This window comes from Procambarus clarkii, chromosome 27 (assembly GCF_040958095.1).
Source record: "Procambarus clarkii isolate CNS0578487 chromosome 27, FALCON_Pclarkii_2.0, whole genome shotgun sequence".
Lineage (NCBI taxonomy): Eukaryota > Metazoa > Arthropoda > Malacostraca > Decapoda > Cambaridae > Procambarus > Procambarus clarkii.
Genome location: NC_091176.1, coordinates 28,209,652 through 28,224,651, shown reverse-complemented (window position 1 = coordinate 28,224,651; position 15,000 = coordinate 28,209,652). Strand labels below are relative to the sequence as shown.

The window sequence follows — 15,000 nt, the reverse complement described above, 5'->3', positions numbered from 1 at the left end:
AAGACATCAGATGCAACAGGTTTACCAACGTGTATCTTTAAGCTGAACAATAGATGTCTCCAAAACCTTATATATATATATATTTCTCTATCTTCATGTTTACTCACCGAAGACATTGGGTCACATCCAAGAATGTCATAGAAATTATCCTTTTTCTTATCGCAGCTCAGAAATTCGTCCATCATGATGGTGGGTGATGGAGATGACAGGTGTTGGCGCGTGTGGGTGGACTGAGGCACTTCAACAAGTGGAGCAGACTGGCGACCTAGCATCCCAGGCTCCGTGACGTCAATCTATCTGGCCACGCCCATTGGCTGAACCCAGAATTATCTGCTCGAGTTTACGCCAATCACATCCACGCTCTCTCTTTCCACTCCCTTGTTTACGTTTCGGAAACGTTCACAATGGATTTTTGTTAACATATATTTGGTTTGTATATCATAAACTCAGGTATTTTTTTTATTTTTACATATTTGAAAAATGTACGTTTATTTGATCTAAACTGTTCATATCTATTGAATAAAAAGAATGATGTACTATTTTCATTCAATATTAACGCGAAAGAAAGATGACGTCACTGGAAGGAAAGCAAACGCTTCTAACGACTATTCTGTCTGGCAAAGTTTTGATACTCTCCTCGATCCCCCGCTAAGTTCTCTATCATAGGTACTAAAGTATATATTCCTATAAGAAAGCTCTTTTATAGATAATATTTTAATCGGTGCATACTATTTACAGCTATAATACTGCCTAGTTCCTTTTTAATAAATACATACACTAGAACGATGTTTTAAAAAACAAATAAGGCCAGCATTTCCTCTATTTTTTGTTATAAATGAAACCTCTGACAATGATATAAATTTATATTGATTCTGTAATAGGCATTATGCATTTCGTAATTTAAATATGACAGAAACATGTATGCAAAACTTTGTTTGGCTGTAGAATAACATTATATAATTATATTATAAATAAGTATCCCAGTAGTACAGTCCCGTTCGATATCCCCTCACAATCAAGAATCCCGGTCGGGACAGAAATGGTTGGGTACGCATCCTATCATCTAATGCATCTGTTCACCTAGCAGTAGTTAGGTGCCCAGGAGTTAGCTTGTTCTCGGGTTGCATCCTGGGGAGGGTACTTGTGGTCGATCTCGAACCCATTGATAATGTGACGACTTATACTTATTTTTGTAACTAGCTCATCAAGATTGTAACTTGCTTAGCTAAATGAATTGTGGGCTTCAGTCCCTGAGCCCATTATGTGCCTCTGTAACCCTTTCCACTACTGCCCACAAGATGGGTATGGGGTGCATAATAAATTAATTAAACTAATTTCAAATTCAAATTCAAATGTTTATTCAGGTAAAGTACATACATATAGGGTGTGATACAAATATTGATGAATTTATAGATAGAGCTAGTACATACAATGCCTAAAGCCACTATTACGCAAAGCGTTTCGGGCAAAAACGCTTTGCGTTTCACTAAGTAAACAGTTAGTGTTAGAAACACTAACTAAAAGTCATATAGCGGCTCACAAAATTGACGTGATGTTACGTTTTCTATTCATGGGTTCTTGGTTAGGTTAGGCTCGGGTAATTTGATACATAAGTTTAGCGACGTTGTGAACGCTCGAGAGGACGGGTTGAGGTTAAGGGTGCACCTAACTGAATCCTCCAGAAGTTCTGAGGCTTCTACTAAAGCCCAATCAGGTAAAAATATCAAGGTCTCTCAAGGAATTACTGACCCTGCCCAGGAGTACATCAGTTTTGGGGATGGCTTTTGGCTTTTGGGGATTTATACTTCAAAATACGATGTACTGCTGTTCGAGAGGACGTGTTGTTGGAATTGCTTGTAACAGAAAACGTGTTAAATATTAAAGGGATATCTTAGCTATTCCCGTGTCTTACACTTATTTGTGATTTACCTAGGATAATATCGAATTTTATAATTTGCTATTATACCTAGGAGTATGGCAACTGTTTTAATTGTGGGTTTCATCCTGGGAAATGTCAGTCGTTGGTCCTAGTGGAACCTTGATGAGCATAACAGGCTTTCTCTCCCAAATAAAGTAAGACTACTAAGCTTATGATAGGTGGTAGGCCTCGTCTGTCAGTGTAGACGTTCAATCACCCAGTGTTCCCTACGAGCAGCATGTAAAGGCTATCGCCTTAACGACAAATTATGATTAGATTATATAGTCTCAAGATGTTTAAGCAAGACATTTATTCGAGACATAATTTTGAATTTGAGGGAGGTCTTTATGATTTTGAGGCACGATATTTTAATTTTGAGGCAGGTAATGTTTATTTAGAAGCAATGAATTATGATTTTAATGCAGGCCGTATTGATTTTGAAGCAGGTCGTTGTGTTTTCCTAGCAGAGTATTTAGATTTTATTATGTGGCTTTTGATTTGGAAGCAGGGCAGTTAAATTTGTTTTCAGACAGTACATTATATGTGAGGGATTAGTCAGAACATTTTGATTCAGCGACAACTTTTATTCTTATTGTGTTTGCATTATCTCGTGATATGTGGAGATCATACTTTTCATTCTCATTAAATCACATCACCTTTATTAACCAAAGAATTGGATATGTATTTTAAAATTACTTTCTAACCAGTTGAACAGGGATTAACTTTACATTAGCTGTGAGTCTGTGTTAATTGACATGAGATTTATAGTAAGGATTTTTTTGTTTCAATTATCAACCTTAGCCGAGAGCAATTAACGTTAAGAAAATTAATGTTTCTATGCAGCATGAGCATGTAAATTACATGGTTCATGCACTTCATTTAGAAAGCTAACAAATAACAATTGACATCAATAACAAATTATGATAATTAGGAAAAGGCTTTTGGATTAAGTCTACTTTATGCCTGCAATATATCTTCCAGTAAATTAAATCCAAATAAAGCTTAAAATTGTGCCTTGTAGTTATGGTATATCTTAGGTGATGCTCGAGTGTCTATAGTTTGGACTGATTCTTGCGACCCATGACCGCCATGATGTTGCCGGAAGGTTTGTCGACCGGGAGGAAGACCTCGTTGTTCTCCATGCTTCCCACCTCCTTGAACTTGCTCAGGTCCACGCTGTAGTAGTGCTTGTTGGGCAGCGTCACCATAATATTGGATATCTGTTTAATATTATTATATTAGAATCAACGGAAGGAAAATTGGCAGCTGGTGTTGAACGTCGCGGGACTAGCCAACTGACACACACACACACACACTCACATGAGTTTGGTAAAGATACGCAATAAATTATTGGAAATCATGATACTACCAGAAAAGCTGGAGGAGAGCCAACTGTGTCAGCATATAAAGAGGAAGAAAGACAAGGGGCTCTAAACTACTGGACCCTTACATATGTATACTATGCAAGGTGATGGAAAGTTTTATAAGAATCTGCTTGGACACTTGGAAAGAAAGACTTTTATAACGAAACACCAGCATGGGTTAAGGGATGGCAAAGTATGTCTCATAGACTTGGTACACATCTATAATAGGGTAACAACAGTCAGCCAGATTATAAAGGTACAAAGACTGCAGATTTTTGAACTACAAAAAGCCTTTGACACAGTATCTCATAAGAGACTCCGACACAAGCTGGAGTAACAAGTAAGGGTGACCGGGTAAGCTCTACAGTCGATAACGGTGTACTTAAATAAGATAATACAGTCATGCTGTGGGAAAAATAATTAAACTTGGGAAACATTATCAGCGAGGTTTCACAGGATTCAGTATTAGGATCAATCCTATTCCAGATATATGTAAATGATGTTGTACAGCGAATAAATATAACACAATGCTTGCTGATGTAAAATAATGAAGATAAGCATAAAGGAGGACTGCAAGAAACTACATGATGCACTGGGAAGACTAAGAAGTGGTTGGTGTTCATTAACTCCAGCTTATGCAAAATAATGAAGATGGATGCTAGAGGCAAGAGGCCGGACGTAATGTATCAAATAAATGCTCAAATCCTTCTGGAATTCTGAAATATATAAAAAAAATATCTGAGATTGCTATCACATTGAAACTATCTACAGAGGCACATTAACTGGGTACCCCTCAGCTGAATATGCAAGGTTGGCCAACGTAAGGACTACATCAGAATTTTGACACAGGAATCATTCACAACTCGGTATGTCCCATATATCAAACTAATTCTGAAATATGTAGTATCAGAATCAATTTCACATCTGGGCAAATACAAAATAAAGCTGGAGAATGTCCAGAGGTATTATATAGACTAGGCTGAGAGCTGGGAAGAATGAATTATCGGAAAAGAATAAATAAACATAACCTCACATTCTTAGAATAGAAGAAACAGGAAAAACATGATCATAGTATACAAAGTACTCAGTGGAATTCACAAGATACACAAAAACACTTTTTTTTAATGTAAGTGACGTAAACAAGGGAACACGAGTGGAAACTAATTCAGCCCCACAAGCACAGCTAGGTTAGTACCTCCTACCTACTAACAAAAATATTGTTGACGAAAAGTCCTCTTAATTTGTTTAATGAGTCTATGTAGGTACATCTTAAAACTAAACACTGCTCTTGTTTCGATTATTGTAGCACCTGTTTTTATGCAACAAAATAAACATAGTTAAAATATCAGTTCTCCCAAGTTTTAAGAAATAATACCAGCCTTATATAGTGCTATCGATTGTTTACATCGCTTATACTAGCCTAACATCTGCCTCGTTCAGGGCTATCAATTGTTCGCACCGCCACTATTAGATAGTTTAGCCGCTAGTAACGACAAGACGAAGCCTGTAAAGCCTTCGAGTACTATAGTGTTAATAATTAATGTGAGAACTGACGACCCGGAGACTGACCTCCGGTATCTCCTCGAGGGCGGCCTTCTGAATGAGGTAGACGGTGTTCTGGACGGAGGGAGAGAAGATGCCAGTGTCAGGCGGTCCTGCGAACTTGTCGTTGATCAGTTTCAGTATCATTATCCTGAGGAGAGATTTGTTCTGTGGTAAGAATACTTTTAAGAGCTTTTTCATGAGAAAATTTAAGTTTAAGATTGAAATAAGTATATTGAGAGAAAAATACACTCAGAGGGATGAATTATTTGAAGCGAATTCATACATAAATACCCAAACCTCACATAAATGCCATCAGGTAAATATGTATAGAAAGGAAAGTGGTGACGTTTCGGTCTGTTCTTGAGGATCCGCAAGTCGTGTGTACTTTTCCTTCTGTTCATGTGTGTTGGGGGGAGGGGGGGTATTAATTTTCAGTCACATTATTGTGACTGTGATTATTATTGTTAGTGTTAATTATTAATTAATTATATTATCATTATAATAATTATTAAATAATAATAGTTGTAATTAATAATTATTGCTCTTCCTTCTGCTGGGTCATGAAGGAAGCGGGCCTCGGGTGATAGGGGGCTGTGACGATCTCTGTCAGGAACCCGTAGGTGCGGGACCGGGCCGTCCACCTCCTGGGGCTGGTGCGGCCCCCCCAGGCTCTGCTTCAGGAAGCTGGGGTCGTTCTTGCCCTTGCTGGGGTCGTTCTTGCTCTTGCTGGGGTCGTTCTTCTCCGGCCCCGACCACGGCGGTCTCCAGGTTTGGAGTCCCTGAGCCTTCTTTTACCAAGTTCGAAGTCATCTCTGGAGCTGGAGTCCCTAGGACAGTTGCCTTCAACATCGTCCCGACAGTTCCAGAGACGGCGCTGGAACCAATCGCATTGGCATTTGCCTTTCCCTTGAAGACTTTCAGCGCCGTGGAGAGGGAGGACCTGCTGCATGGATAACAGCTTCTCCTCAGTATCAACCTACCCAGGTTTTGCGCCCTGAAGAGGCCACTTCAGACCGACAACCAGAGCGCAACTCCATAGTCTCCTGAGACTTATGGATGCCTACTATTGTGAATTATTCTCTGCTTATACATAAATTGCATATACATTATAAATATCGTCGTATACATGTTTACATCCTGGGTGTAAAATACTGAAAATAAACGTTCATTATTGATTTTCTTAGCTTTACTAAAATATGGCAGCAACGACAACATAAGCAAATATTTATTGAAAAATCTGATTATGGCTTACGGTCTCTTTTAGCATCTTAATACTGAAGGAAATATATTATATATATACATTTGGGTGTGTGTGGGTACTTAATTGCAATATTTAATATTAGCATGGACATCTCTCTCTCTCTCTTTACCAGATTTTGCCAAAGTCGACGCTTTCGACGGTGTTGTACTGCCAGGAGGCGGAGATGATGGTGGAGAAGATGCGGTCCTTCATGTCCGGCAGGGACCGGAACTCATCACTGACGAAGTTAATGAAGGCGGACTGTGTCGTCTTCAGCACCCGCAGCCCCTGCAGACCCGTCGTCACTTCCGGCTTCTCTGTGGAGAGGTGGGTAGTGTGAGGGAGAGTAGTGGTCGCTGGTGGGTGTGAGGGAGAGTAGTGGCCGCTGGTGGGTGTGAGGGAGAGTAGTGGTCGCTGGTGGGTGTGAGGGAGAGTAGTGATCGCTGGTGGGTGTGAGGGAGAGTAGTGATCGCTGGTGGGTGTGAGGGAGAGTAGTGATCGCTGGTGGGTGTGAGGGAGAGTAGTGGCCGCTGGTGGGTGTGAGGGAGAGTAGTGATCGCTGGTGGGTGTGAGGGAGAGTAGTGGCCGCTGGTGGGTGTGAGGGAGAGTAGTGATCGCTGGTGGGTGTGAGAGAGAGTAGTGGCCGCTGGTGGGTGTGAGGGAGAGTAGTGATCGCTGGTGGGTGTGAGGGAGAGTAGTGGCCGCTAGTGGGTGTGAGGGAGAGTAGTGATCGCTGGTGGGTGTGAGGGAGAGTAGTGATCGCTGGTGGGTGTGAGGGAGAGTAGTGGCCGCTGGTGGGTGTGAGGAAGAGTAGTGATCGCTGGTGGGTGTGAGAGAGAGTAGTGGCCGCTGGTGGGTGTGAGGGAGAGTAGTGATCGCTGGTGGGTGTGAGGGAGAGTAGTGGCCGCTAGTGGGTGTGAGGGAGAGTAGTGGTCGCTGGTGGGTGTGAAGGAGAGTAGTGGCCGCTGGTGGGTGTGAGGGAGAGTAGTGATCGCTGGTGGGTGTGAGGGAGAGTAGTGGCCGCTGGTGGGTGTGAGGGAGAGTAGTGATCGCTGGTGGGTGTGAGGGAGAGTAGTGGCCGCTGGTGGGTGTGAGGGAGAGTAGTGGTCGCTGGTGGGTGTGAGGGAGAGTAGTGATCGCTGGTGGGTGTGAGAGAGAGTAGTGGTCGCTGGTGGGTGTGAGGGAGAGTAGTGATCGCTGGTGGGTGTGAGAGAGAGTAGTGGCCGCTGGTGGGTGTGAGGGAGAGTAGTGGTCGCTGGTGGGTGTGAGGGTGAATAGTGGCCGCTGGTGGGTGTGAGAGAGAGTAGTGGTCGCTGGTGGGTGTGAGGGAGAGGATGAGTGTTCGCTAAGGAGTGTACAAGGCACGGAATGGATAAGAAAGGAAGAAAGTTGTGCGGAGGAGAGGGTTGGGAAGAAGCGAGACAGACAATAAAGGTGGAAGAGAAATACTACATGAATAGCAGCTGCCAGGTTATAGGAAACGTGTTGATAAGAGCAATGTGCAGGAGGAAGGTTCTCAGTCTCGCTAAGATGAACACTGAGCTCCCCGCCGTTCATTTTTCGCAAGAAAGCGTCAAGGCCAAATGACTATATAACACATGAAAGGGATATGTGGATAGAGAGATCGGATATGAGGAACTTATGAGGCGAAGGAGGAGGAGGGAGGCGGTACAGTGCCTCCACGCCCCCTATCCGGCTCACCTTCACGCCTCTGTACCACCCTACAGGTATGGTGGTACTCTGGAGAGTAGACGAAGGCGTGGTTGTGGGCACGACCATCCATCACCTGACGGCGCCACGGGTACTCCTCCACGTCAATGGTCACCCTGTTCACGTGGGCATACTTGTTGAGGAAGTGTGAGCTCAAGAGCAGAGCGAAGGCTTCCGGAGAGGTCACCTGCCGGACAATGAAAGACTCGGTCACCTTTGCTGTTTATACCTCTTAAAATGTGGCACAAATTACAGGTACCTTGTCAATAAAGCGTTAATATGACACAAAGAAGAGACACATTATGGGTAGGCTACCACACACAGCTCCGCTCCTGTGCCAGGTAAGTTACGGGCTCACCATAGCCCGTGCTACTTGGAACTTGTTCCGAGTAGCTGAATCTATAACAACAACAACATAGGCTACCAGCATGGGCCGTGTACAGCGTGTGAGGGGCCACGGCGGGCGTCACTCACCCCGTGTTTCTTGGCTAAGATGTAAACAGTGTTCTTCTGAGAGTCGGTCGCCACGATATCGGAGTTGTCGCCATGGATGTAATCCTTGTCCGTTTCGAGGGTGAGCTGGGTGTTGACTTCGTACTCCTTGATGGAGTGGACGGGGCCGTCACGACGCACGTGCAGGAGCTTCACGTTGTTCTTCCCGTAGCCTCGGTCAACCCACTCTAAGTTCTCCATATTTGCTGCAACACAAATATATCAATCAATAACTCTAATGTAGTAAAGTCCCCTATCAGCTCAAGTTTAGTATGGCTGCTGTACCCGCCTGCTGTACCCTGACCTGGCTGCTGTACCCGCCTGCTGTACCCTGATCTGGCTACTGTACCTTGACTTGGCTGCTGTACCCTGACCTGGCTGCTGTACCCCGACCCGCCTGCTGTACCCTGACTCGCCTGCTGTACACTGACCCGGCTATAGGACCCTTACTTGGCTGCTGTACCCTGACCCGACTGTTGTACCCTGACCCGACTGCTGTACCCTGACCCGGCTACAGGACCCTGACCCGGCTACAGGACCCTGACCCGGCTACTGTATCCTGACCCGGTTACAGGACCCTGACCCGGCTACAGGACCCTGACCCGGCTACTGTACCCTGACCCACCTGCTGTACCCTAACCTGGTTCCTGTACTCTGACCCGCCTCATGTACCCTTGACCCGGCTGCTGTACCTATGACAGCAATTTTTTTAATTTTTAATTATCAGGGGAAAGCGCCAAGCCATTACGACTATATAGCACTTGGAAGGGGTGAGAATAAGGATTTGGGATGGGACGGGTGAAGGAATGTTCCTCCAACCACTTGGACGATCGGGGATTGAACACCGACCTGCAGGAAGCCAGACCGTCACTCTACCGTCCAGTTAAAGGTCTGTGAGAGCAGAGTGAACCACGAGACAAGCCGCTTGACAACAACATGCTGTCTCTTGTCTTTGCCCGAAACGCTATGCGTACTAGTGGCTTTAGGTATTGTATGTACTATATCTATCTTTAAATCCATCATTATGTATGTAACTCAATGGATGTACCTTTACCTGAATAAAGAATCTTACCAAAATGCAGTAAGTTCCGGGGACATGTAAGCTAGTAAGTATATACAAACCGGATGTTTATTAACATGAGACGTGCATCCTTTTGAACCTAAATTCTCAAATGTAGCAGAATTTGCAATGTAGCCAGTCAAAATACAAAAGTATTACCACAATAGAATGTCTTACTTTTCTTTCAGCGATGAAGAACTATCAATTAGACCAGAAAAATCAACGTCTTATTTGTAAATCTGGGAAAACATACTAATACGCGCTATACTATATTATATATCCACATCTATTGTATTCCTCAACAAATAATTTACCTGGAAAAATCCTACAAATAGTTAAATTAAGTGGGTAAACACATCACAGTAATATTTTGGTTCGTAGAATTACATCTGAAATTAAAAAATAATAATAGTAAACCATCCAGATGTAGAATAACAGTTCAATAATTGATTAATTATTAAATAAAATATGAAATAGTAACAAATAAAGGTAGATACTGTGTATTAAAGCAGATAAAATATAGGTGTTGGCAACCCCCCCTCCCGGGGATACGTGACCAAAACGACGCGTCCGCCCAGACTTGCAACAACAATGATGGCGTCGCACGAATTTCAGTCACAACTACCATACGAAGTTTCGTTGCCATATATCTCAAACTCAACTCGTTAAGACTACGGCTCCCGTTCAACCCTTACAACGTATCAGAGCTAAGTAATCATGAAGTTGGCCAATGAGAGATCTATCTTTAGTCTGTAAAGTAGTTTGGTTATAAAAGGAACAATGACCCACAAAGAGGTGGGTCAAAATGCAAACTGTTTAATATTTTGTAATGTAACTTCCAACACTGTACCTACAGACTTATGGCAGAATCACCAAAAATCTATGAATACAAGTTGTGATAGGTCAATAACCTAAAACCTATGAACATATTGAAAACATTCCGGCGAGGATTTTTAGATCCCCCCAAGGGCAAAATTAGAGAACTATTAATAAAATTCTCGTCAGACAAGGCCAGGAGTAACCTCATCAACTGAGCGTTGTGTTTTTAAGCAGCACCAATATTCACGTCCACTACGGGCTTACTATCTTACCAAGCCCAGTAGCCCGTGCTACTTGGAAATTTTGTTCGGAGTAGCTGAATCTAAAACAACAACAACAACAACAACCAATATTCACGAGAACTGCCGACTTATCAATATCTGTGAGAGTGTTTGTCTATCTGTTTGTCTATCCAAGGTTGGAGGCCAGACACTTCAGGCTAGCTTCACCCAACTTTATTATCTGATATGAATTACTTAGCACTGAATTGGACGTTGAATATTATAGTGCAGCAAAAATTATCTTGTGACACTATAATACTATACTTATGAAACAAGAAAAGCTACTTCTCTATAGATGTCAGGACTAAGCACCACATTGAACCACATTCGACCTTACGAAGTTCAGTAACCTCAACATCCAGAGAAGAATGTGAAGCATAAAAACCATAATTTTTTTATATTAACACATTTAGGTATATCTGCATTTGTACTCCTACCCTAGATTATATGAAGGGGGAGTACTATGGACAAATCCCATAAACAACATTATCATGAGACATGGAAGCCAAGCAAGGTAGGCTGATATATCAATGAGGGAGAAGGCAACCCCACAACCCTCGCCTCAGTCTAGTGGTTTTGTAAGGAACAATGTACGTCCTGTGAAAATAAACATCCACTTTACTGATGCCATTTATTCCTTGATTAGGCATATAGACAAGCCCGCCTTAAAGATTCACAGCGTTGCAGAAAGTGTTTACGCCAGCACAACACCCCAGATGACAAGTTAGAACTGGAAATGTGGAGAAATTCCTCAAATGAAGGCACCACACAGCCCTCTGCAATCAAAATGACACAAACAGAAGTGAGTTAATCACCACCAATTGTTTTTAAACAAGTAACTGCAAAGACACATAATCTAAACTAGCTTACGCTACACCGATTCTGCTTATTAGCATACAGTTCAAGTAAGTTTATTGGGATAATGGAATACACCTCAAAAGGATAGAGTAGCTTAGGCTACTTCTATCCTCGTAGAAATGAATGCGACCTTAGAAACTTGTTGTCGCCTGAGGCACGTCCCAGATTTTCTCATTAAAGAAAACTCATTTTTTTCATTTATTAAAGGAACACATCCCTATCACCATGCACCTGATGATACCCTGACATACCAGAACCACTTGGAGACGGTGAAATATGACCAAGGTCAGTACCAGGCAAGGTTAACATGGAAGGTCAGTCCTCCACATCCACCTCACAACTATAAAATAGCCAAAGGTGGGTTGAAAAAAACAATTAAACAAATGTAGCACGCATCATCTAGAGATTGTAATCAAATAGTTTAAAAAAGGTACAAAACTAATTATTAATATCATCAGTGAAATAAGCTATTTTAGAACACATAAGTTTATATTTATTGCTCCCATAAACGCATCGTAAATGTTACATAAATAATTGTGAGTATGCTTGGAATATAAATGCTATATGGTTATATATACCACTTACGTTTCATAATTACTTACAAAATTGAATACAAGAGTTTAGTAAATTTAGCGTCAGAAGAGTTATCAGATACATAAACAATTAAAATCTCTAACAAAGTATAACCATTGATCTCTGTATTTGACACAATTAACAAATGCTATCCAATCAACACTGTTAAGTTCGCCCTATCAACGGAAGACAAGATAACCAATGCATCACCTTAAGGCTTCAGAGGGTCCACTCAACAGCAAGCAGTCCTGGACAAGGTGTGTGTGCTACAGGATCGCCTTCAATCCCTCGACTAAGTGTGTATGGGCTCCAGCCTAGCTTTCGTGAAGGATCAAGGCACTACCTCCTCAACGTCATTGGTTAGTTTCAAGGTCACAGGCGGAGCCTCATGGGGCGAGCCAATGAACTCCCAGTACTGGGGCAGCCGTCTGGCGCCTTAATATACGTTGTCATGCTAACTGTTTTTGAATATATTGCATCCGTCAACAAATAAGTGCAGAATTATTCATTTTTATTAATCCCACTTGAGGGAACAAACTGGCTATAGTAACTTCGACAATTAGTGAAAATTTAAAGCAAGAGAGTAAGAGAAAAAACATCATCCTATTTTAGATTTAAAATTAATTAAAAAGAAAGAAATGCGGGACACAAGCCTTAGTCCAATCAGCCATGAAAGATTCTTGTCATCCCTCACACAGTGATTGTGAGTAACGTCATTTTGGGCTGTCACCCTCCAGTAATCTATTGTTACCAAAATTACTTTCCTCTTGCAAAATTGTGAGTTCCATGTGTTTATAATGTGCCTAAATTTTATTGTTTAATTATAATACATCAAATATATTGTATCAAAAGTCTTCTTAAGGTATACCAAGATTCTTATCAAAATCTATCTTATCTTCAAGGGTCCCGGTAATACAGTCGGATTTGTTCTCGACCCAGAATCAAGAATTCCGGGTTCGAAACCCGGGCAGAACAAAAATGGTTGGGCACATTTCCTGCCACCTAATGCACCTGTTCACTTAGCAGTAAGTAAGTACCCCAAGAGTTAATGAGCTTGTTGTGGGGTTGCATCTTGGGCGGGGTCAGTAATTCAACCTTGTGGGGAGACCGATAAGAGACTGAAGACGTGTATAATACACTCTGGCTGCCTGTCCCCCGACACAATGAATTATTATAATTATGAATTATCAAACCCAACCGCCTCACCTTTTACATTCTGAAATAAATGCAACTTAGAAAATACTATCCATTCGATATACAAGGCTTGTATAGCCTAATTGTGTATTTTCCGTTACCCTTTCTTACATAAATTTCACGTTCAAATATTCCATCAAGCAGCGAGTGAAAAAAATAGTTCTATGAGGGTCACCAGACTGAGATCGCGAGGCCTTCCTGCTTGACAGATGACACCGTAATCTTCCTACGATATTAACAATACGAAGAAAGGGGATAGAAAGAGCCTATCGAATTCTAATGTAATCAAATAACAAACTCATCAAATGAATGAGGTTCTAGAGCGAGGCTTCAGATCAGCTGATGTACGATAACGGCCCTTAGCTTGAAGTTTCATTAGGAACATCAATGACTTATTTATGAATCTTAGGCTTAGTCTAATGTATGGTTCTCCCAGCATTTGTTTGGCGGATCTTATTTATGAAACGATGTGTGAGTCCTGACGTAGGTCCTGTCTAAGACCTGCGAGCATCCGTCAGGAAGTGTGACTGGAGTTAGATGGTTAGTGATGGTGGCTACAGCTGGCCACCCAACAGGAAGGTGGCCACCTGCTGTAGGAATGTGGCCAGCTGTTGCAAGAGGATGACCAACAGTTACATCTTCTTGCTACGTGATATACTAGATGGAAAATATGTGAATATTCCCTGACAGTGAGTCAACATACCCGCTAGTGCCAACCGTTTGTTTATACAATCAGCTGTGCACAAAAGAGTAATACCAGATGAAAATCAGATTTTCCTGTACACATCAAAAGACCTGAGAAGTACAATTTCGTTAATTGCCTCCTGGTAACGCTTAGATGGTTATCTTGCTTAGATAACACATCTCGCTTAGATAACCTTCAGATAAGAGACCTGGTGGGATGGGAATGGACAGGTGCCAATATTCAATCAACATTGTGTCAAGCAGTTATCGTGTTAACAACAATGTGGCTGATTATGCTTACAGTTCCATAGTAAGTATTGTAACGATTGGGATTACTTCTAAAATTATCTTTTATCTAATTATAAAAATAAGTTATTTTTTTAATTATCCAGTATTTTTCTTGTACAGTTGCGCACCTCACTACACACTTTATATCATCTCACTCCCACTACACACCATGTACTCGCCCTCCCACACCATGTACTCGCCCTCCCACACCATGTACTCGCCCTCCCACACCATGCACGCCCTTACACACAAAATCACTTATTTATTTTATTTATTTATTTATTTACAAGAAGGTACAATGGGTTTGAGGGAGTACATAACATTGTTGATCTTACATTCTTACAAAGCCACTAACACCTATAGCGTTACGAGCAGACCTTCTACACACAATATCTCCCCTACACACACAATATCTCCCCTACACACACAATATCTCCCCTACACACTCACAATATCACCCTTACACACTCACAATATCACCCCTACACACACAATATCTCCCCTACACACACAATATCTCCCCTACACACACAATATCTCCCCTACACACACAATATCTCCCCTACACACACAATATCTCCCCTACACACACAATATCTCCCCTACACACAATATCTCCCCTACACACAATATCACCCCTACACACACAATATCTCCCCTACACACACAATATCACCCCTACACACACAATATCTCCCCTACACAGTGCCCTACTACAGTGTAGGGGCCTCGTAGCCTGGTGGACAGCGCGCAGGACTCGTAACTCTGTGGCGCGGGTTCGATTCCCGCACGAGGCAGAAACAAATGGGCAAAGTTTCTTTCACCGTAAGTGCCCCTGTTACCTAGCAGTAAATAGGTACCTGGGAGTTAGTCAGCTGTCACGGGCTGCTTCCTGGAGTGTGTGTGTGGTGTGGAAAAAAAAGTAGTTAGTAAACAGTTGATTGACAGTTGAGAGGCGGGCCGAAAGAGCAAAG

The 15,000-nt window shown here is 42.2% G+C and overlaps 2 protein-coding genes across 4 annotated transcripts in view; both read right to left on the bottom strand.

The window, feature by feature from the left end:
- The window catches only part of jdp (DnaJ domain-containing protein), a 26,648-nt gene extending 24,318 nt beyond the window's left edge, over window positions 1-2,330 (bottom strand). The window contains exon 1 of one of the 2 annotated variants that reach the window (XM_069332516.1): window positions 108-2,330. In XM_069332516.1, the coding sequence (XP_069188617.1) occupies window positions 108-272 (165 nt within the window). In that variant the 5' untranslated portion in view covers window positions 273-2,330. The remainder of the gene's footprint in view (window positions 1-107) is intronic. The other variant, XM_045749066.2, reaches the window with a different exon arrangement.
- A 151-nt stretch (window positions 2,331-2,481) lies between these two features.
- Window positions 2,482-15,000, bottom strand: part of Uro (Urate oxidase) — a 26,748-nt gene continuing 14,229 nt past the window's right edge. Inside the window, exons 1-6 of one of the 2 annotated variants that reach the window (XM_045749071.2) lie at window positions 12,071-12,228; window positions 8,252-8,475; window positions 7,769-7,964; window positions 6,198-6,384; window positions 4,852-4,975; window positions 2,482-3,138 (exon numbers count right to left, since the gene is read on the bottom strand). In XM_045749071.2, coding sequence (XP_045605027.1) covers window positions 2,971-3,138; window positions 4,852-4,975; window positions 6,198-6,384; window positions 7,769-7,964; window positions 8,252-8,470 — 894 coding nt within the window. In that variant the 5' untranslated portion in view covers window positions 8,471-8,475; window positions 12,071-12,228 and the 3' untranslated portion in view covers window positions 2,482-2,970. Of the gene's footprint in view, window positions 3,139-4,851; window positions 4,976-6,197; window positions 6,385-7,768; window positions 7,965-8,251; window positions 8,476-12,070; window positions 12,229-15,000 lie in introns of those variants that run through there. The other variant, XM_045749072.2, reaches the window with a different exon arrangement.